At 37.1% G+C, this 21,852-nt stretch overlaps 1 protein-coding gene across 1 annotated transcript; it reads right to left on the reverse strand.

Annotated features, from left to right (window-relative positions):
* Positions 1-879: 879 nt before the first annotated feature.
* nptx1l (neuronal pentraxin 1 like) lies at positions 880-5,285 on the reverse strand. The gene is made up of 5 exons (XM_017485177.3): positions 4,793-5,285; positions 3,938-4,148; positions 3,337-3,581; positions 2,735-2,914; positions 880-2,110 (listed from the first exon to the last, which is right to left on the reverse strand). The coding sequence occupies exons 1-5, from the start codon at positions 5,231-5,233 to the stop codon at positions 1,889-1,891; spliced, it is 1,299 nt and encodes a 432-aa protein (XP_017340666.1). The 5' UTR covers positions 5,234-5,285; the 3' UTR covers positions 880-1,888.
* Between the last annotated feature and the right edge of the window lie 16,567 nt (positions 5,286-21,852).

Genomic DNA, 21,852 nt, shown 5'->3' on the forward strand with positions numbered 1-21,852 from the left:
AGGCTGTGGCCTTAAAACTATTTGACTATAACTATTTGGCAATAAGATGCCAAATGTATGCCATAAATATTCCCCACATCATTTAATCACCATATAACCAGCCTGTACCGCTGACACAAGGCAGAATATGTCGATAGACACATGCAGTTGACACCAAATTCTGACCCTACCAACTATATGTTACATCAGAAATCGAGATTAAAACAAGGTGATGTATTTCCAATCTTTAACTGTCCATTAAAGATTGTTTCATTGAGCCTTCATTGTCCACTGAAGGCTCATATTCCTGTTCTTGGCTGATAGGACTGGAACTGATGTGTGGTCTTCTGATGTTGTAGCCCTTCTGCCTCAAGGCTCAATGTGTATTCTGAGATGCTTTTCTGCTCACCACATTCTCCTCTGACCTTTCTCATCAGTGCCTGCAGAACTGCCACTCACAGGATGTTTTTTTTTTTCCTTCTCAATATTCTGTGTAAAGTCTAGAAATTGTTATGCATGAAAATCCCAGGAGATCAGAAGTACTCAAACCAGAACATCTGGCACCAACAAACATACTATGGTCAAAGTCACTGAGATCACATTTTTCCCCATTCTGGTATTTGATATGAAAATTAACTGAAGCTCTTTATCTATATTTGCATGATTTTATGCATTGCACTGGTGCCATATGATTGGCTGATTAAACAATTGCCTGAATAAGAAAGTGTGTAGGTGTTCAGTGAGTGTATTTCTACCACTGACTGTGAAAGTAAGAAAATAGAAAATATATATGCATATTTAAAAGAATACCCACTAGTATATTACAAAGCATGCACAAAGGAGTCATAAATAAACTCTATAATTTTAGTTATCACAATTTTATTACAAACATTAGACTTTTTTTCATATTTCAGTGCTGCCATGCTTTTAGCATAGAACAATACAGTATAAAATCTGAACCCAAAAAGAGAATAGGAAAAGCAGATTTGATTGTTGATGCTGCTGTAGTATTTAAGACTATCATGCTGTTTTCCTGTAAAGAACATTCCTTACGAAACAGAAACACCTGTCAAACACAATATGGGTCATGTGCTTTTAGACAAATTGCTTCAAATGTGCAATGACTGCCAACTGTAGTGTTATGACAATAATCAATATAGCTTTCAGAATTAATAATTACACAAGGAAATAAACACACATGTACAAGTACTTGCAAATATTAAGTAATGCAAATATTAAATAATGACCTTTAAGATTTTAACAGCCCAAAGGCACACAGGTTTGTAAAATGTTGGCAACTCCAAGGCTTTTCACGCACATGCACACACCCCCGCATACACACACCACATGAAAACAAAACTCACGAGGAAAAAAATGTGATTTCACTTTTGTTCTTGATGAATGTTTACATTCTTTTTTGTAGACCCCCCCCCCCCCTCCCCTTTACTGTTCACAGTGAAAATGCCAGTGCTATTCTTGTATGGGAAAAGTAGGTAATATGACATCACAAATTTAATGCAAATCTACCTGACTTTGTGCACTAATGATAAATCATATGTTCAGATGCCTTTGCCGTTGTGTGTCAAGTAGGCTAACTGTTCAATATGGCATCATTTGCCCAGCAGCAGATCAGAAAAAATGTGGGTAATAATGCAGTGTTGTCAGAATAGAAACTTTGAATACAAACCATTTCAATCTTCTCTTCGGTTTCAAAATCCAAAATAGATGTGGGTAAGTATTTCTTTTCACAAACCAAAAAAAAATTCTCAAGTGTTCACAAGAATTCTCAAACACTTACAAAAAATCCAGATGATATTTGTTTTGTTTCCATGGTCATCTCCACAGCTTTTAAATTATATCTGATGATGAACTGGATGGTTTCTTGTTAGCTTTATAATTCCCATATAGTTCAGTTCAGTTGACGGCAAGCTTCAAAGGTCCATTTGGATACTCCACCATAGATCTCAATGCTGGTCTCCAGCCAGGAGAAGACATTACCCACTTGTGCTTTACTGCTGCATGTTGCCAGATTATAAATCTCTCCTACAGTCAGCTTTCGGTCCCAGATGTTAAAATTTGCCATGTCGCCCACAAATGCCTGAGTAGCATCAAACCCTCCGCCAAGAGTGTCCTGTTAAAAAAAATAGAATGTGTAGTGGGTTGATCATAAAAAGTTTATTATTCCTTATTAAAGTAGTAAGGATTAATGGTCATTCCTTATTAAAACTAATAAAGCACTGTTTTTTCTAATAAAAGGCAGTATCTCAACCTAAGCAGTTGTCAACTTGTGGACCGTGGGCTGGATGTTTTCCCAGCAAAGAATTTGTGGACCAAACTGAGTATTGAATACTATATATATATATATATATATATATATATATATATATATATATATATATATATATATATATATATATATATGAATAAGCAGGTAGATCAGTGACTGTAGTTTTCTAAACATGAACCAGTGTGGTTTCTGTAGCAGATCCTCTGTTATTGAGGCAGCACATGAGTCCAGAGATTAGTTACAGGGCTAGAGATATTAGCTCAGAATGGGAATCGTTTTCCGAGACCAGTGAACAAGTGTAATGTTTTGCAATATTGAAAAATGATTAGACACACAAAAATATTTTCTGCAACTGATGTAACAAATTTGATGTGATATCTACATTTATTTGCAGCTTTAACACTGCAAACACTTACAATCTCAAATCTTTCCTTAATGCAAGGAGAAGGTTAAAGAAAAGTCTCATACCTGTTCTTGTCCTAATATGAGCATGCCTTGGGGTTTAATTGGATGATATGGTGCCAGATTCTCCCCGCTCCCTCTCAGGACACCATCTTGGAAAGCATCCCACACTCCATCACGTGTTGTCCACGTAACACAAATGTGATGCCATTTTCCATCATTAATGAGAAAAGGCAGCTTTGCAACCTAAATCAAAGGAAAGGTCTTTACTCCTTTGTATCTTTAATATATAGCATTAACATTATTAATATATAGAATCTATATTAATAAGGGAACAGTACAGGAACACATGCCTCATGATGTCTTAGAAATATTGAATGACAAATCTGTGACATGATTCTTTTTTGTTCAGTTCTTAATAGACTTAACATGTATTTGACCACTACAACACTGGCAATCTGACAATGCAAGTGCAGTTCTCAGTTATACTAAACCAGATTTTGAATACAAAATGTATTTAATCATAATACAGAAATTCACCAGAATTGTTGTAGACAAATTTCAATAATGATCAATATCAAGTTCTCAAGTTAACATAAAAACCATGCTTAATACTTGAATGACAAATATATTATAGCAATCCAAGACAATGCCCATGAAATGTGTACCTTGTCATTAACAAGAATCTCCATTGGGTTGTTTCCCCACTCAATAAGAACTAGCTCATTGGCCTGACCAGGGACAGCATATGAGAATGGCGTTCCCACTCCAGGCGACGCATTTGATTTAAGCCACATACACACGGTGAAGGCATACATCTCTGGCAGACTCTTTTTCACTTTAGCGTACATGTAATTGGTCCTCAGGGGAAACGTCAACTGGAATTTGTCCAGTGGTCTGGCTTCCTTTTGACCTGTGGGGTCAAAAAAAAAATCTTTATTAAACATTTATATTCCCCTGTATATACTGCAATGAAGCAGAAATCTGATTTGTGAAACCCTCCACTGAAGTATAAAGGTAGACTCAGATATGCAAAGCAATGCAGCTCCTCATCACCCCCCTCCTCCCTCCTTCCTCCTCTCATCTCTCCTCATCACTGACATCCCCTGCGACATTCCCGACTCAGCGACATACCACTGGTTTCTTATATTAGTATCGTTTGCTTATGATGCAACCATAAGTGGGAGGCAAACGCATCGATCCTACAGCTGAACATATAACCTGGCTTAAGTGATAACCCGATTCCCTTAAACAGATATGCGCGTTCACCTTTCTCCAGGTCGCTGAGGCGCTGGTGCAGAGATGTAAGCGTAGCCTCGACTTGCCCGCGCTGCGCGCTCTCGTTGCGCGCGGCCGGTCTGCCCTCCTCCTCCACGGCGTTAACGCGGGCCAGCACCTGGCGCTCTAGGTCGTCGATTTTGCTCTGCAGCAGATCCTTTAGACTGTTTGCCGGAGCCGAACCGTTACTTCGGCTGAATTGCTACGGAGGACAAAATACGTCAGAGAAAAAAATAAATTATATATATATATATATATATATATATATATATATATATATATATATATATATATAGAGAGAGAGAGAGAGAGAGAGAGAGAGAGAGAGAGAGAGAGAGGCCTATTCAGATTTCTATAGCCTACAAAATCCGACTCGGATTTGATCTGGGCTGAAGAGAACTGCCAAAGCAGGATTAAGTTCTTTAAGGGTTTTTCTGCTGCAGACAGAGTAGGGTGCGATTTGGGGCGGACTGCAGAATTTAGCTATAATTAGACAGATTTGTGCATAAAATGGATATATGCATAAAAAAATTGTTTTTGTTTTTTTAACTCTTGTGAATTCACTAAAGTTTGCAGAGTCTATGGCACTGGTTAAAAGAGCCACAGATGCTCAGTAAGCTACTGCAGCAAAACTAATGAATAATTCTACGTGAAGTAATAAATAAGTCTAAAATATTCCAAACAAGTCCTGTATAGACTACTACTATGATGTGATGTATTCTTTGTTCCAATAACGCACTAAATAAAATGCACTAGGATACATTTTTCCGCACTACAAAATTACACTGCAGTAAATTAACCTCGTCGGAGTTATTTCTCAAGAAATTTCAGAACGTCTTCTCATACCTCCAGGTTTTCTAATCTTTGCTTTAGATTCTGCAAAGTCTGCGAGAGTTGCGCGAGTGTCTCACTAGGACCCCTGGACACATCCCCCATGGTGTTTTTGGAGCCCGACTCCTTCCGTCTCCCTCCTCCTCCTCCTCCAGCCTCGGGAGCGCTCTGGCTCTCGCAGCGCGTGAGCTTAGCCGTGAGCTCTCTGATGGTCTCCTTCTGGTTTACGATGGTTTCCTTCTGCTGAAGCACCGTCTCCCTGAGCTGCATGACCGTGGCTCTCAGCTCCTCTCCGTGCACGCTGTTCTGCAGCGTGGCCGTACAAATGTCCACGTCTTTGGGCACGGACGTGCAGATAAACTGCGTCGGACCGAAATCTTGGGCAAAGGCATTAGCCAATAAGCAATAAAGTGCGAAAAGTTTCCAATGGATTCCTCTAGCTCGGGCCTCCTCCATGTTATGAGTGTATGTAGCGTTTTCTAGTGTGCCGGCTGATTTAAGCACCGTGGAGCTGTTCACTGTGTGTAATCCGATTTGGGGCGCGCGCCGCATTTATATAGCGCATGGTCTGCGGCGGACAGGTTTGCTTGCGTCATGAACGGGGAGGAAGCCATTGACCAATCAGTGTCCAGCTCGTCCATCCACTTTCAGGTGGAAAGAGTCATTACAGTAGGGGAAAACAGTTATTATCATCAACAAGTTCAGTGTCATTCGGTTTCATACCAATGAACTCATATGAATGCTAAGAAATAAAAGTACAAAAGTGTACTTTTCTATGCCAGGGTGGTACCATCAGGTTCATGATTTAGTTTTTTGTATGCAACTATCTTTCACTTGGGGTGAAAAAATAGTAAGGTAGCCTATAAACGGGGTATAAGGACCACTAATCTACAACATGTTTAAAACTTCCATTTTCCTACACTTTCCTATATGGTACCTTAACCTTAACATTAACCTTTGTATCTCTTTTATAAATACTATCATGATGATTTTTTTTTTTTCATTTAAAACCAAAGAAATTAATCTTTTGATATAACACAATACAGACAGCTGCTTGATTATAGTTCTGGTTCTCTCTTACCAGTTGTGACTCACATGAACCTCTTGGTGCATGTGCAAATAAATTATGCACAAAGTCAATTTAATAATAATGAGCATGAATTGTTTTCTGAAATGCTTTTATTAGGGTGACCATACATCTTATTTTTAGGAACTTAAAAAAGCACCCAGCTGAGATTTCTAAATTTGAGAAAATGGAAGGGATTTGGCTTTAGTTTCATTATGATGTGCTTATGGTCTAATACTGCATCATGTGTGCGCATGTTTGCATTGCTTTAACCCCTCTCTGTAATTCCCACCTTCTCACACACCAGCTCGTCGATTCTAAAAGGCTTGCAGCAACTACTGACCAAATTCCTGCCTCTCAACCAGTAGCCTACTCTCAGTGAAGGCAAAGTGCTGTTGTCTACGGGGACAAACCATTGCTTGACAATAGCAACAAATGATAGCTGTCCTGAGTCGAAACAATGCGCATGGCCATATAAGGTCATTTTTAATTTCATGTTATCACATTGCTGTTCAAATGTGTAAATGATGGTAGAAGGGGCAGAAGGTACAATCATGGCCTCTAACATTTTATTTTATTCCATGGACATTCAAAAGAATGTAGGAATTATATATATATATATATATATATATATATATATATATATATATATATATATATATATATATATATATATAAATTTATGTGATAATTTATTTATAGCCCTAATAGTGTGTTTATTTCAGTGTATTAAGATCTGCCTTCATAGTAAAACTGTTTTGAATGCTATTAAGACACAAAAAAAGTGTCCTCTTTTTGGAAAACCAGAATATGGTTACCCTAACTTTTGTGATGTAATGTTACCTGCATCAGGGACAGTGATCTTTTATTTTATTCATTTATTTTCTTAAAACAAATCCAAACATTGAACATGTTTTTAAACTCTAAAATAAGCTGATTACTGATTACATTTTTTATGAAGTAATTTGTAACGGAATACATTTTTTAAGGATTTTTTAGGATTTTTTAGCTTGTCCCTCTGTGGAAATTTCCATGTAGAACAACACAACAAAGTGTTTTCCTATCAGCAATGGTTCCAAGAAGAAGTCATTAAGTGCTATTCAACGGACAACTGAAGAACTCTTTTTTTAAATGGGTATAAGAAGAGTGAAAATGGTAATGGTTCTTCACCCTAACCTTAACAAATCATTTCTTTTCATATAGGTTAGTTTTATATTATTTCTTAAGGATTTTCATTTGTGAGATTACGGCATAATATGTGATCTTGTGTGTATATGTGTGTGTGTGTGTGTGTGTGTGTGTGTGTGTGTGTGTGTGTGTGTGTGTGTGTGTGTGTGTGTGTGTGTGTGTGTGTGTGTGTGTGTGTGTGTGTGTGTGTGTGTGTGTGTGTGTGTGTGTTGTATGTTTGCCTCACACCTCGGTGTTGGGGGTTCGGTTCCCACCTCTGCGCAGGAAGTATGCATTTTCATATTCTCCCCAGACATGTGTTGTAGGCTGTAATGAATGTGTGTGCGATTGTGCCCTGCGATGGACTGGCACCCCGTGCAGGGTGTCCCTCACTTGTTCCCTGAGGCAGGCTTCAGGCTCCCTATAACCCTGTGTAGGAAAAAAAATACAGAATTTTAAACCTACATATATATATATATATATATATATATATATATATATATATATATATATATATATATATATATATATAACATTGTTGTTAAATTTACCAGTTCATTTGCAATTAGTGTCTAACATCTGGTAACACATGTTTTAATGTAATTTCCCTTAAGGACAGTATTTAATTTTAATGAACATACAATTTATGTTCTGCTATTCCCCACACTTCAGTGTTTTAGAGCCATGGTGCTAGAAAGTATTTGCTGTGATCTAAAATTACATTGTTAGTTCGAACCTTAGCTCAGGTTACTGTCTGTGTGGCGTTTCCTCTGGGAAACATGTCGGTCTGAGGCTTGGCCAGTCTAAATTGCTGCCTGGTGAGTATGTGAATGTGTGTGCATTTTGTCCCATACAGGGTGCATTCGTGCCCCACACCCAGTGTTTCCCAGGATAGGCTCTGACTCCACTGTGACCCTGAACAGAATAAAGATTAATTCATTTAGACCATACATTAATTCTACTCTAATTTGTTTTTATGTGGTTACGGTCTTTATTTCTAAGTTTTTATTTTAGAAATTCTAATAAAACATTTTGCTGGCAGTACCCTTCCCTATGTTATACATGAGATCATGCATACATCTGTTATTTTAGTAATTTAATCCCGTTTTGACCCTGACCCAAACTTTACTAACTTGGACAGTCACTGTAAGCTATGAGAGGAACAACATGAATTAGCAAAGAGTCCATAAATGCATGATCAAATTTGTTATTGATTCCAAACAGCTGGCAAAAGAACTGTTAGCATATGGTCAGCTTGATTATTCAGTCTGCAGAGAACTAAAGCTAACCCATATAGCATTTTATTGGTTTAAAATAGAACTATAGCCTTCAGACAAATGGGTGCAGACATGCACACACACAAGTAAGCTTTCCATCTGCTCTCTTAGAGTCATGAGTCCCAACACATATGAGGGACCTCCTGAAACAGAATAAGGAACATGTGCAAGACATAGGATTTTTTGAGAATTTTGCTTATGAATAATGACAATCTCTTGCGATGGGATGGTGATGGAAGGGCTGTTCCTTTACTGTGCACTGACACTAATGATCAGTTCACAAAATCCAGATAAAAGTGACATCAAATTTCTTAACTTTTACACATCCATCAATGTTAGTAAAATATAGCGAATGCTCATTTCTGATTGGTAAGAAGGTGTTGATTAATTTTCTAGAACAGCATGGCTCAGACAGTAGCTCCCGCTATAAAGTTTATAATAATGCCCTTGTGTCATGGATATCCCGGAGGGAAATGCGGACTACAGTTCCCAGCAGCCACTTCACCACACACATCATCGTCACATGACCACCTGCACCTGAGTCCCTTTCATGTTAACTAGCACCATGTGTATATATAGCCACAAACTGCACTGCACATTTGTCTCACCTTGCTGTTATTTCTGCTCTGGTCTTTGTGTTACGTTTATTCCTCACTTTAGTGTTTTTTCCTCATGTTCATAGCTTCTTTTGTGTTTGTTTTGATTATTATTAAAAACTTAATCTGCACTTGCATCTGTCTACACCTCCAAACCGACACCTTGTTTAATACATTATTGTTTCTTTGATGCTACACATACATTGATTAAAAATGTGTAATCAGTGATACAATGAAAATTTCTGTGAAGAAGCCTTTATTTAGCTTTTTTTTCTTTGGAAGTATTCGCTACTGTCTGCGCTTTGAGAAAGATGGAATTACAACATATGTGATAACAGGATATAAATAACAAATAAAACATGACATTTTATTAATTACTAAAATATTTTAATATGGCAAATTGCTGTGGTATAAGACGAAAAAAGAAAAAATCGGGACATGCTGAAAAATAAATCTGAAAAAATTTATTTTCAGGGTAGCGACATATCATATGATCCTGTCATTGACTATTATTCTATAAGAGCACACCCTGTAGTGTTTTATTCCCTCAGTACTTCCACTATACCTTACACTCTGATGGCTCAGATGCCATATTCTTTAAAATATTTTTGAACAGCTTTTGTTTCTTTCATGACGTTTGAGACAAAAGAAACAAGGCATTTCATTTACAACATATTGGACCAAGAACATCAACTGGCTGCCCACCTGCTCTTCTACTACACTTTGTCCATCCTGGACATGAAATTAAGTCATGTTTAAGTCATTAAAGTGCATATCAATATAATATGTCTATATCATTATGTGGAGTCATTAAGTGGATCTAAGCTCTCAGATGGTAAGGGTTATTGTAGAAGAGGACTGAATGCTGTCTAACTTACAAAGCAGAAACTCATCCATGCTGGCGAGCCATGTACAGCACTACTGAATAGTAGAGGAAGCCTTTTTATAATAATAACAATAATAATAATAATAATAATAATAATAATAATAATAATAATTATTATTATTATTATTATTATTATTATTATTATTATTATTATTAGATCAGTGCTTAGCAGTTTGTAGAAAGCAACACACAGCACAAGCTGTTCTGTTCAAGGTAAACTGGACGATTAGGTTGGGGGAATGTTGGCAGATTCACTGCTGCCAAGAGATGGACAATTCTAATAGCCATGCATCTGTGACTATGTTGCGTCTTTCTAAGTCTCGTTCTTTCTCTCAGATTCTGCCTCCCACCTGTTGTTGTATGACTGTAAATACAGCACCAAATTCAATTAGACCAGAGATCAATGACTATATGTGTGTGATGGATTGTGAAAACCTGTCAAATGTCACTATGAATGGCTGAGCTCTGGCAAGCAACCAAAAAAGATGAAGCTTCAGGTGAAAAAATTAGGCTTTCTGCCAAGAATATACTTTGACACATCTATTTAAAGAAATCATAAATATATTTCACTAAAAAAAAGTTTTTTATTTACTTTTTAATCTTGCCTAGTTTTTTTGTGCCAAGGTCACATAGGAGTAAGAACCAGGTTAAAACAGTTAGTTTGTCAGATGTTTCAGCGCATGCTAGCTAAGTGTGATTTCCTCACACAATGAATGTCATGCTTTGATAAATCTGTTTGATAGCTATGTGACATAGGAAACCGACATCAATTTAGTTTGTAATTGAAACCGGCCTGACAAATGACAGGTGCCACAGTTCGAATGGATTCTTCAAATATTTGGGGAAATATTTACCATTTCAAATTTGGGAGTAAGCAGACTTTAAAATGCCATAACTTTACCTCTGATTGAGCTACACTGAAAAGAGAAACTTTTAGTTTAGGAACACATTTAGTTTTCAGAATTATCTGCAGTACAAAGTAGAAAATGTCAAAATTTCACAGTGTGAATGGTTTCCTCAGGCCACTACACATATTTTAAGCTGGGTTAATCCATCTCTCTCTCTCTCTCTCTCTCTCTCTCTCTCTCCCTCTCTCTCTCTGACTCTCTCTCTCTCTCTCTCTCTCTCTCTCTCTCTCTCTCTCTCTCTCTATCTCATCGTCTCTGCTTCTCTCTTAAATGCATTTGGATTACAAAAATATCAAAGGCAGTATGTTTTCAGATAAACTATGATGACTTTCTTGATATAATGTAACAGACTGGGGTGGAGAGGTTAAAGGATAAGTTGAAATGGGTGATGGGGAAGTGTGCTTCGTAGCTGCATCAGTTATTATCATCCTAACATTAGATGCATGCTATTGATTAGGGCAAAGGGTGCTTTAATTGTTGATAGAATTTTCCTACTATTCTATACAACTGCAGTGTACTGGCACCTGCATATCCAGGCATTAAAAACCTTCTCTGTGCCAAGCATTAATATGTACCCAATTAATTTAAAATTGTTTCTGGCTGGAAGGTCTGTACAGGGAGCAGTAACTGCTGACTGAAATCTTGTTAATTTCCCCATGCCTGTCTTCTCTAAAGTCACCTCAGAACATCTCAGGCTACACTTATTTCTTTCTTATTTCTTTATGGGGCTATGTTGGAGTGTTCTTCCCAGCCATTAAAGCACCACACTATCAGGCCTGATGCTGCCAGGAATAAGCTTTGTGGCTCTATTAGAGTAGATAAACCCAATTAAAGCTTGCCTCCAGGGCTCTGGGGCTGCAGCTGTTCCTAACTTCCTGTTGTAGGATGAAGTTAAGAACCTGGAGGTCACCACACCAATCAGGGCTAGTCTCTGATGGGACAGATTCAAATGCCAGCCCTTATGCCCTGTGCTATGAGAAATATCTCTGTATACAGCTAATTAAGCTCCAGGATTCATCATTCCCTAGGTGGCCATTCTCCCCCTCTGTCCCTCTGTCTTCCCTTTTCTTTTACTTTTCCCTCAAGATTTTGCAGCTGAATATATTTTCCTCTGTCTCCCATATGTTTCACTAAAGTTTATAATTTCATTACATTACTCTCTGCTAGGAAGTCACCTTAAATTGATCTCTTATGTCTTTGGCTTGATTGTCTACACCTCTCTCTCCTGCAGTGCTGATGTGACATTATTACTCTCTGCACTCCTATAAGCAGCATGCAGTTCACAAATGAGGAAGTATTGCAGAAACATGGTGCAGAGACTATCATTCTATCACATCAGACGTATATTCAGTAAGGATTTGATTTAAAACGGCGTGTTAAAAAATTACCACTGCTTCCACGGCTGCAGTATGATGAATCAGATTCATATGGACAAATTCAGGCATGTGTTTGTCTACGCTGTTCTTGTCATTGTCAGCTGCCTACCCAGATAGCTTGTAACAGATGTGCACAAGCAGCAATAAATTCTCCATAGGCAATATTGAGGATCATTAGCCTTTATGAATTTTGAACTCTTAGAAAGACTTTTACTCCTGTGAGAAAGCTTCAATGTAAGAGGCAGTATAATAATAGGCTCTCGGTCTTCCATTTTAGTTTTCAAGTCTTCATAGATATGTTCTTCTATAAGGCAAAATGCAGCCAATGTGGCCATGTTCATTTTCACAATATGCCTGAGCTGTCAATAATTGGAGGACCTTAGATGAAAACTGGTAGCGGCATTGTGTAAATAATGCTCTCTGCCCCTGTTATGTTTTAGCGTCTTAAAGTAAGTTGTTAGAAAGCTGGAGGAACCAGTGGACCCTTCCTTCACCCTGTCCACATCCTCAGCATCACATGAATGCAAAACCCTTTTATTATTCATGAAAAAAAAATTCCCAACGGCAAGGGAAGCAGGTCATTGAAATGTTGAGAAATGGAAAGAATCAGTTAAATGCCTAATTGGTCGTTCTTACTAGTAGTACTATTTGTAATTACTGTTCATCCTAGTACTGCATTGTAACTTGGTGAAATGACTGTATACTACAAACAACAGTCATCAAAACTATAATAAGCACCAATTTAAATCTCAGTACCCACTATGGTTATCTAAAGAATGCTCTATACATTTGTTAATATTTCAATCCTATGCCATTATGCATGATATGCATGTATAATAATCAATGTAAAGCATGCTACTACTTGTTAATACATAATGATAACACATGTTTTATAAAATCAAATAAAAAGGTACAAAAGCATGTGAACAAGAAGTTTTTTTTCCATGAGCGTTGACAACTAAATTAAAACTGAGAGTGTAAGAGTAGCTCTGATGGCATGTATGACCATTTCGTCATTTTTCATCAAAGATTTTACATTAAATTAAAGTCATCTTATTAAAATGATTCCCTGGAAGGAACTGTTGAACAGCTAGATCCCCATAGAGAAATGTCACATGAACATCTTTATTAGAATATTCATGATGACAGAAGAGAGAATGTCCAAGGAACAGTATCCACATACACAGGGAAGCTTTTAATGAGAAGACTTAAAGAAACTGCCATTTCCACAATACTTTGAAATAAAATTACCTTCCTTTGTGTCCTTTGTTTAGAAGCACTCACATGTCTATACTGTAGAGAGCACATAATTCCTCCAGTCTGTCCTCTTATGAAAAGAAAAATCTGAAATAAATATACGACAATATTTTAGCATTCAATATATTTGATAGCATATAGGCAATATTTTAAAATATACGTTACAATGTACAGATTATTGCTGCTTTTCATATGTGGAGGAACACAAGGATTATAGTGACAATTTTATATTGTTCACTATATAGTTGTTTAAATTGGCAAATGTATTGACTATTTAATATAAAACATGATTTGTAGCTAGTATTCACCCTGATCAGAAGAAAGAGGTTACTGGAAATGAATAAATACATGAAAGAAGGAACCTATACTGTACATTAAATATGAGATAAATATGAGATATAAATATATGCCAACATTTTTTTTTTTACAATTCTACATTTAACATGTATTATGCAAATGTCCTTATCCAGAGAAACCTCATCAGCAACATATCTTCATGCTAGTACCATAGCTCAGGATAGGAATTTGTATTTTTTTTACTAGACCTAAGAAAAAAGGAAAAATGCTATGCATTACATGTACATGAGGCAGTAGTTATATATGCATAGCAATACTGGTATGTCTAAAATTAACATGAACTTTAAGTTTGGTTAGCATGTTTTCCTTGCACCTCTGGGGTTGGGGGTTCAAATCCCATCTCTGCCCTGTGTGTTTAGAGCTTGCATGCTCTCCCCGTGCCTCTGAGGCTACTCTGGCTTTCTTCCCAGTCCAAAGATATGCACTGTAGGCGGACAGGCATTTCCAAATTTTCCGGAGTGTGTGTGTGTGATTGTGCCCTGTGATGGGTTGGCACCTCATCCAGGATGTCCCCCACCTTGTGCCTCGAGTTCCCTAGGATAGGCACAAGGATCCCAGGAGGATACGCAGATGCATGGATGGATAGATGGATGGATGGATGGATGGATGGATGGATGGATGGAAAACTTTAAGTGAAACTTCAGAATCAACAAATCATACTGTAGTCTGAACTCTTCTCATTATTTATACATGACTCTAAAATGACTCACTCCACATACCAAAGGTGCAACAATTTGAAAAAGCATTGAAGTATTGTTCTCTCCAAATAATGGTAAGGTATTGTCATTGCATGAAGAATAAAGATGATGCCACTCAATGATTGACAACTATAGTAAGCAGAACAGCATCTGAGAACACAAATCATGCAAATCAAACCTTGAGGTGGATGGGCTACAACAGCAGAAGACCACATCAGGAGTTCAACTCCTGTCAGCCAAGAACAGGAATCTGAGGCTACAGTGGGCAGTGGCTCAATGAAACTGGAGTTGAAGTTTGTAAGATTGTCGCCTGGTCTAATAAATCCCGATATCTGAGGGACACAGATGGTAAGGTCAAAGTCTGCCGTCAACAGCATGAATCCATGAACACAACCTGCCTTGTGTCAACAATTCAGCCTGATGGTAGTGGTGAAATGTAAGGTGTGGGGGATGTTTTCATGGCTTGTTTGTATAGCAGCCTTTCTGAGTATTGTTGCTGACCATGTCTATCCCTTCAGGGTCAACATGTACCCATCTAATAATGGCTTACAAAATAATAAATACTTTCAAAATAATAATGCATCATGTCACAAAGCACAAATCATCTGAAGCTGGGTCTATGGACATAACAATGAGCTCAGTGTACTTCAGTGTCCTCCCCAGATTTTAGCGTGTTTGCCTTACACCTCCAGGGTTGAGGGTTCGATTCCAGCCACAGCCCTGTGTGTGTGGAGTTTGCATGTTCTCCATGTGCTTCTGGGGTTTCCTCCCATAGTCTAGAGACATGCATTGTAGGCTGACTGGCATGTCCAAAAGTGTCTGTAGTGTGTGAATGTGATTGTGCACTGTGATGGATTGGCACCCTGTACAGGGTGTCCCATGCCCCCTGGGATAGGCTACAGGTTCCCCGCGACCCACTAGGATAAGTGGCACAGAATACAGATGGATGTATGAGTAATAAGGAAAAACTCCATCCATCACCCTAACCTTATGATTTTACTTTTCATACAAACTCCATCCTGCAACGTTTACATTGTTGGAAGTCATTTTTAAATTGAATTACTGTCTTCTATAACAATGTGCTGTGGAGGTTTTCTCATATGAAGCAGCCATTAGAATCTTGATACTTTCTTTGTCATGAGTGAAAATTTAACTATGGTGTATTGACTGAGTGAACCGAACCTTTTGTGTTTTTGTATTTTGGTTTTGTGCTGATGTTTTCAGTGAACAGTAATGGAAGTGAGATTCATGTGGAAAAGAGTAAGCGTCAGAGATTTCCCCACTGTGCATTTGACGGGGCTACATTGATAGAGCATGTCAGATTCAGGAGCAGAGATGTATTGTTGCTGATTTCACACAAATAAAAGTAGACAGTCAGATACAGACAATGTAAATGAAAAGTAAATAAGCTGATGTTCCAAGGATAGAGGATATAGGGTAGAAGATAGAGTTCTGCTGTTCTGTTCTCCAGCTGTCATTTGGGTGTGAAGCTGTCGATTAATGGAGCTACATGCTTCTAAGCATTTGGATTTTATGTTGTGTATTTTTTTTTCTATAAATTATTTATGTGGCTGTCATTTTAGGGAACCAAACTGCTTAGAATGCACAAAACAAATTCTTTTATTATAAAACTGTTTTATCGTTCCAGTGCAAGGACATCTTATTAAATTGGCAGATTTATGGGTTCTTAGATTTGATTACATAGGATTGAGACTTTTTGGACTGAGAATTTTCTCACACCAAATTTCATTAAAATTATGCTGTATTGTTAAGTCTACCTCCCTTTAGGATTTTTAGCTTGTCCCTCTGTGGAAAGTTCCATGTAGAACAACACAACAAAGTGTTTTCCTATCAGCAATGGTTCCAAGAAGAAGTCATTAAGTGCTATTCAACGGACAACTGAAGAACTCTTTTTTTAAATGGGTATAAGAAGAGTGAAAATGGTAATGGTTCTTCACCCTAACCTTAACAAATCATTTCTTTTCATATAGGTTAGTTTTATATTATTTCTTAAGGATTTTCATTTGTGAGACTATGGCATAATATGTGATCTTGTGTGTGTGTGTGTGTGTGTGTGTGTGTGTGTGTGTGTGTGTGTGTGTGTGTGTGTGTGTGTGTGTGTGTGTGTGTGTGTGTGTGTGTGTGTGTGTGTGAGTGTCAGTGTCAGTAGTCAGTGTCAGTGTCTAGTAAGACTAGAGGGGGCCCTGCTAGCTCAGTGGTTAAGGTGTTGGTCTACTGCTCAGAAGGTCATGAGTTCAAAGCCCACCTTTTAACTGCCAAGCTGCCACTCTTGGGCCCTTGAGCAAGGCTCGTAACCCTCAACTGCTCAGATGCCTGAATGAGATAAATGTAAGTTGGTCTGGATAAGGGTGTCTGCCAAATACCATAAATATAATGTAATATAGTGGACACTCTGTGTTTGAAGTCTTTTGTGTATCTCCTCACCATTATGTCATTCATTATTTTTTCGTCAATGGCCCTGTGGATTTTATACTTATTTTCTTTTTTTCCTTGTTCATGTACATTTCAGTATATGTATGGTTAATTTCCCTGTTTCTCTTTTGCCCTTTTGAATATAACAGAAACTCAAACCCCATCTATACATATACACACATGCCACAATCGGCCATGCCCTTTTTAAAAGTAATAATAATAATAATAATAATAATAATAATAATAATAATTACTTCCTTTTATTTTTTTCATTTGTGTTTTCTTTCAGAGGTAGTGCCAGAGATACTGTAAAGTCACTTTTCTAATCAAACATCTGTCTTTTTCCTCTGTTGGTATTAACCAATCTGACCAATGAGCGGCATTTGCACTATAACACAGGTTAGCATGAAACATGGTTCAATTCATTCCCAGCACAGTTACTCAGCATAGTTAAATGATCAAGGAAACCATTTGTCTGTAATGTCTTAGTAATGTAGATATTCGGCAGTTATTTACGTCACTTTTGTGATGCCCCACCTAATGTCTTTTAGTTCCTATTGTAGTTCACATAGTATTGTTCGGTTAATGTGTGAGACTGCATTGTGGTTAATGAAGGAAATACTTGCACTAGTAAAAGTCCAAAGAAATAAATACAGTCAAATATCCTACATATTATTAATCAGCAGAATGGCTTATTACATATTCAGGACATATTAGTTAGTGACTTTCCCACTAGGTCACTTCAATTCATCATTATAGTTTTGCTTAGGCACAAAAAGTTTTGCTTAAGTCTTTGTTTCTCTTTCCCTGTCTCCCTTCATCTCTTTCTCAAGCATGCTTACTCTTGCTGCCATATTCACTCTAAGGAAATGTATGATAATTTTGTTGTTTTGTTTGTTATGTTTTGTCAAGGTTTAAACCATAGACATGGGCAGAAGAAGGCATTTCCCATTTGCTTGGTTCTTTGAAATGCATTGTAATTGGGTGTGACTGACATGCCATGTGCCACATGCCTCGGCAGCTCCAATACAATCGACTTCAGCAACTGTTTGGTTTTCCTCTTAAACATCAGGGAGAGCGAGGACAATTTATGGAGATATTATGACAAATGGAGCCACATCTCAAAGCCTGAGAAGTGCCGATGCAGAGATTTCATTAGTTTTTCTAGTGATTGTCTGTGATGATAATTTGGCCTGCTGTTCAATTGCCTAAAGCAGACATTGTATCTCTCTACTGCAGTGGTGCTCATCATTCATACAACTCACACACACACACACACACACACACACACACACACACACGCACACACACACACACACAGAAGAAGAAGAAGAAGAAGTGAAGATAGTGAAAAAGCCTATGTGACAGTTTGGGACATTGATGTACATACTCGTGCGTCACACAGACCATTATCTATCCAAAGTTCTATAGTAAAAATAGTCTGTGAGTTTCCACCCGAGCAAGGTTTTTAGATTTGGAGAATGTTGTAATAGACTGTTCCCTCCTCTTTCTGTCTCTGTCAGAGAGTTTGCATGGCTATGCAACAGTTGTACACCAAAAAAGACATCCCACCATTGCAGTCTTACTGGGATGCATTCAGTTACTTATACCCTGTAGTAAATGTACTACTGTACTGTATATTCTAGCTTGACTTTACATTTGAAGTTTGGCACTTCTCTGAATTGTATTTGCCTTAAATTTAGAATAAGAATTCCATGAATTATTCCCATTCTTTGGAAAACATCTGGCCTGTGATCTACAGTATATCAGAGAGTGTACAATGTTCAGCCCATTTCCTGATAACAAAATGATGGCAATGGAATGATGAACATCTCTGAATCTGACTGCTAGATCACAGCCACAACTTAGCCTTGATACAAGCACATCTCTGAGCTGAGCTACAGCTGGGCCTACTTTGAGCCAAAAATTTAAATTCTATATAATCTTTGGTATCATTTGGGCCACTTGTGACTCAGATTCCAAATACAATGAAAACATATAAATTTAGCTGCTAACAACTTATGTTCCAGAATACATTTTCCATTGCTAGCCCTTTTGTATAGAAGTACCCCCAAACTGCTTCTGTTATCTGGATAGACAACAGTAATCAGTAGAGAGATGCATCAAACTAGAACTGTAATTAGTAAGGATGCATTGATATAGAAACTGATATCAGCTATCAGTCCAATACCATGCTCATTTACTTGTACTTGTCAAAACTTCTCAGATAACAACATTCAATGCCATGTGATACAATGTGATGCAAATCTAGTATAAGTATGTTGTTGTATTAATAAATCACACAAAATGACAGCCATTTTGGAAATATTTCATGATTAATGATGGCAAATTGTGCTCTGTAAAATATCAAGAAGAGGAACTCCAGCATCTTCTTACAACACAAGTAATCTGATACAACATCATGAATCTAAAACTCAGCATGAGGAGGTCATCATTAATGGCACACAGAAGCGATCAACACTGCAGCAAATTCTGGCCAGGAGAGACTAAATGTCTGAAGTTATGGTTAGTGAAAATAACAGCTCTTTCCCAGTGTGTTGTTGTTGACATGTTGCCCAGTGTGTTGTTGAATAGGTCATTAACAACAGGGAATTATGATGCAATGAAAACAAAAACCATACAGCTAAATATAAGTGGTTCTGTGAAGTGAAACATACTTTATTAAACTTGCTCTGCAACCCTACTTGGTCCAAGGTAATGAATGTAGCTCATGCATTTCATTTAAAATCAACTAGCTACAGGGTTAGGAGGGTTACTTTAAAAATTTATTCCATTTCCATTCTGATTCTTTTTTGATTACTTCAAGGTCACATATGTAAATAAACTAAAGAGAAAAGCAATATGATCCAAAATACTTTTATTTTGAGCTTGTTTTAGAGCTTAAAACATGTTCAATGTTTGGATTTGTTTTAAGAAAATTAATAAATAAATAAATGGATAAATAAAAGATCACTGTCCCTGATGCAGGTAACATTACATCACCAAAGTTAGGGTGACCATATTCTGGTTCTCCAAAAAGAGGATACCTTTTTTTGTGTCTTAACAGCGTTCAAAACAGTGCTACTATGAAGGCAGATTTTAATACACTGAAAAAGACACACTATTAGCGCTATTAGTATCACATAAACATATATAAATTCCAACATTCTAAATAAAATAAAATATTAGATGCCATGAGTATACCTTCTGACCCTTCTGCCATCATTCACACAATTGAATGGCCATGTAATACGAAGCAATGTGATAACATGAAATTAAAAATTACCTTATATGGCCATGGGCATCGTTTCGACTCAGGACAGCTGTCATTTGCTGATACTGTCAAGCAACGGACAATATCAAGCACAACAGCGCTTCACCTTCGCATGTTCGCTGAGAGAAGGCTAATGGTTGAGAGGCAGGAATTTGGTCAGTAGTTGCTGCGAACTTTTAGAATTGACCAATTGGTGTGCGAGACGGCGGGAATTACAGAGAGGGGTTAAAGCAATGCAAACATAAACAGACATGTTACAGTATTAGACCATAAGCACATCATTATGAAACTAAAGCTGAATCCCGGGAAAAAGAGGAAGTATGGTCACCCTAACAAAAGCATTTCAGAGAACAGTGTGTTAATTTCTATCAAATTAACTTTGCACAAAATTTATTTGCGCATACACAAGGAGGTTGCTCAAGTGAGTCTCGACTGGCAAGAGAGAACCAGAAGTATAATCAAGCAGCTATCTGTATTGTGTTATATCAAAAGAGTAATTTCTTTGGTTTTAAATGAAAAATATTTTATCATGATTGTATTCCCATTTTTTATCAAATGTACCTGTAATCTGATTACTTTGTTTTTTGATGTAACTGTAACAGATTACAGTTACCAGTTTTTTGTATCCTGACTATGTAACCATCTTACAAGTATTCTGTTACTCCCCAAGCCTGACTAGCCAACATTATAATGAAGGAGCCTAGCAGCTCAAGTGCATGAGCACAGGTACACTTTCATGGCTACTTTTTAAACCAGAGAATGTTGTTCTGTGACATCCCTGATTGAATAATGCTAATTAGGTTACTCATTTCAGTATCCGTATCGGTATTGAATACCAAAAAAAAAAAAAAAAAAACCTGTTTATACATGATCCAGAAAAAAATACTTTAATTATTTAATTACTTGCAATTATTTCATGTAAATCTATTTAAATGTGTAGAGATTATTATTATATTTAATTATTTTATTATTCATGAATTATTATATTATTATGAATTATTATATATGATTCATGCCCATAGTTGATCACAGCAAATGTCTTAGTCTTTTAGTGACAAAAAGGCTTTTCACATTTTTTTACTTGGATTTTAGACAGAGCAGAATCTTTTGTTTTCTTTATATGGAATAGCAATAAGGTCTGCTGCATTCCAGTTGAATCTGTCAAACATCCTTTTGAAAAGCAAAAAAAGGTCTAGGAGCTGGAGCAGCTGAAACAGTTCTTCCATATAAGATAAGATAATACTTTATTAATCCCCAGATGGAGAAATTAGGGAGGTGCTGCACATATAGAGCTGTACATGGTTCACTGTTTATTAGTTTATTACTCCCTACATATTGAAATTTCACAACCTATCATACATGATGCACAAATCCTAAGCCTAATACTCAACCCTAACATTTATCATTAATCATTATATTTAAATGAAATTATAAAGAAATACAGAAATTTTACAGTGTTTTTTTTTTTCAGCATCAGGATGAGTCATACTGCTTGAGTACATGAGTAGGTATATTGAGATTGCAGGTTCATATTCTAAACCACCCTGTGTGCTGTCATTGCACATTTGGATATTGTGCCACTCTCTAAGTTGAAATGAAATATTGAACATGACTGCTTTCTACTTTTGCTTAAACTTTGTGCATAGAAAAATTATTTTTCATCAGAAGGATGTAGAAGAGCCTCATTCTGGTACCACATATGAGTAGCTTCAGGCAGATGTTCACTGATACTCCCTGATTATTGTGAGTAGATCATGGAGAGACTGAATGACTTGCTGCA

The sequence above is a fragment of the Ictalurus punctatus genome, chromosome 2 (genome assembly GCF_001660625.3).
Source record: "Ictalurus punctatus breed USDA103 chromosome 2, Coco_2.0, whole genome shotgun sequence".
Lineage (NCBI taxonomy): Eukaryota > Metazoa > Chordata > Actinopteri > Siluriformes > Ictaluridae > Ictalurus > Ictalurus punctatus.

Excerpts from the sequence above, each read along its gene's own strand:
- nptx1l (XM_017485177.3), bottom strand. The coding sequence starts at position 5,233 with ATGGAGGAGGCCCGAGCTAGAGGAATCCATTGGAAACTTTTCGCACTT. Across the intron at positions 3,582-3,937 it reads CCTCAGCGACCTGGAGAAAG|GTCAAAAGGAAGCCAGACCA; the intron begins GTGAACGCGCAT and ends TTGACCCCACAG. Across the intron at positions 2,915-3,336 it reads AGATTCTTGTTAATGACAAG|GTTGCAAAGCTGCCTTTTCT; the intron begins GTACACATTTCA and ends CCTTTGATTTAG.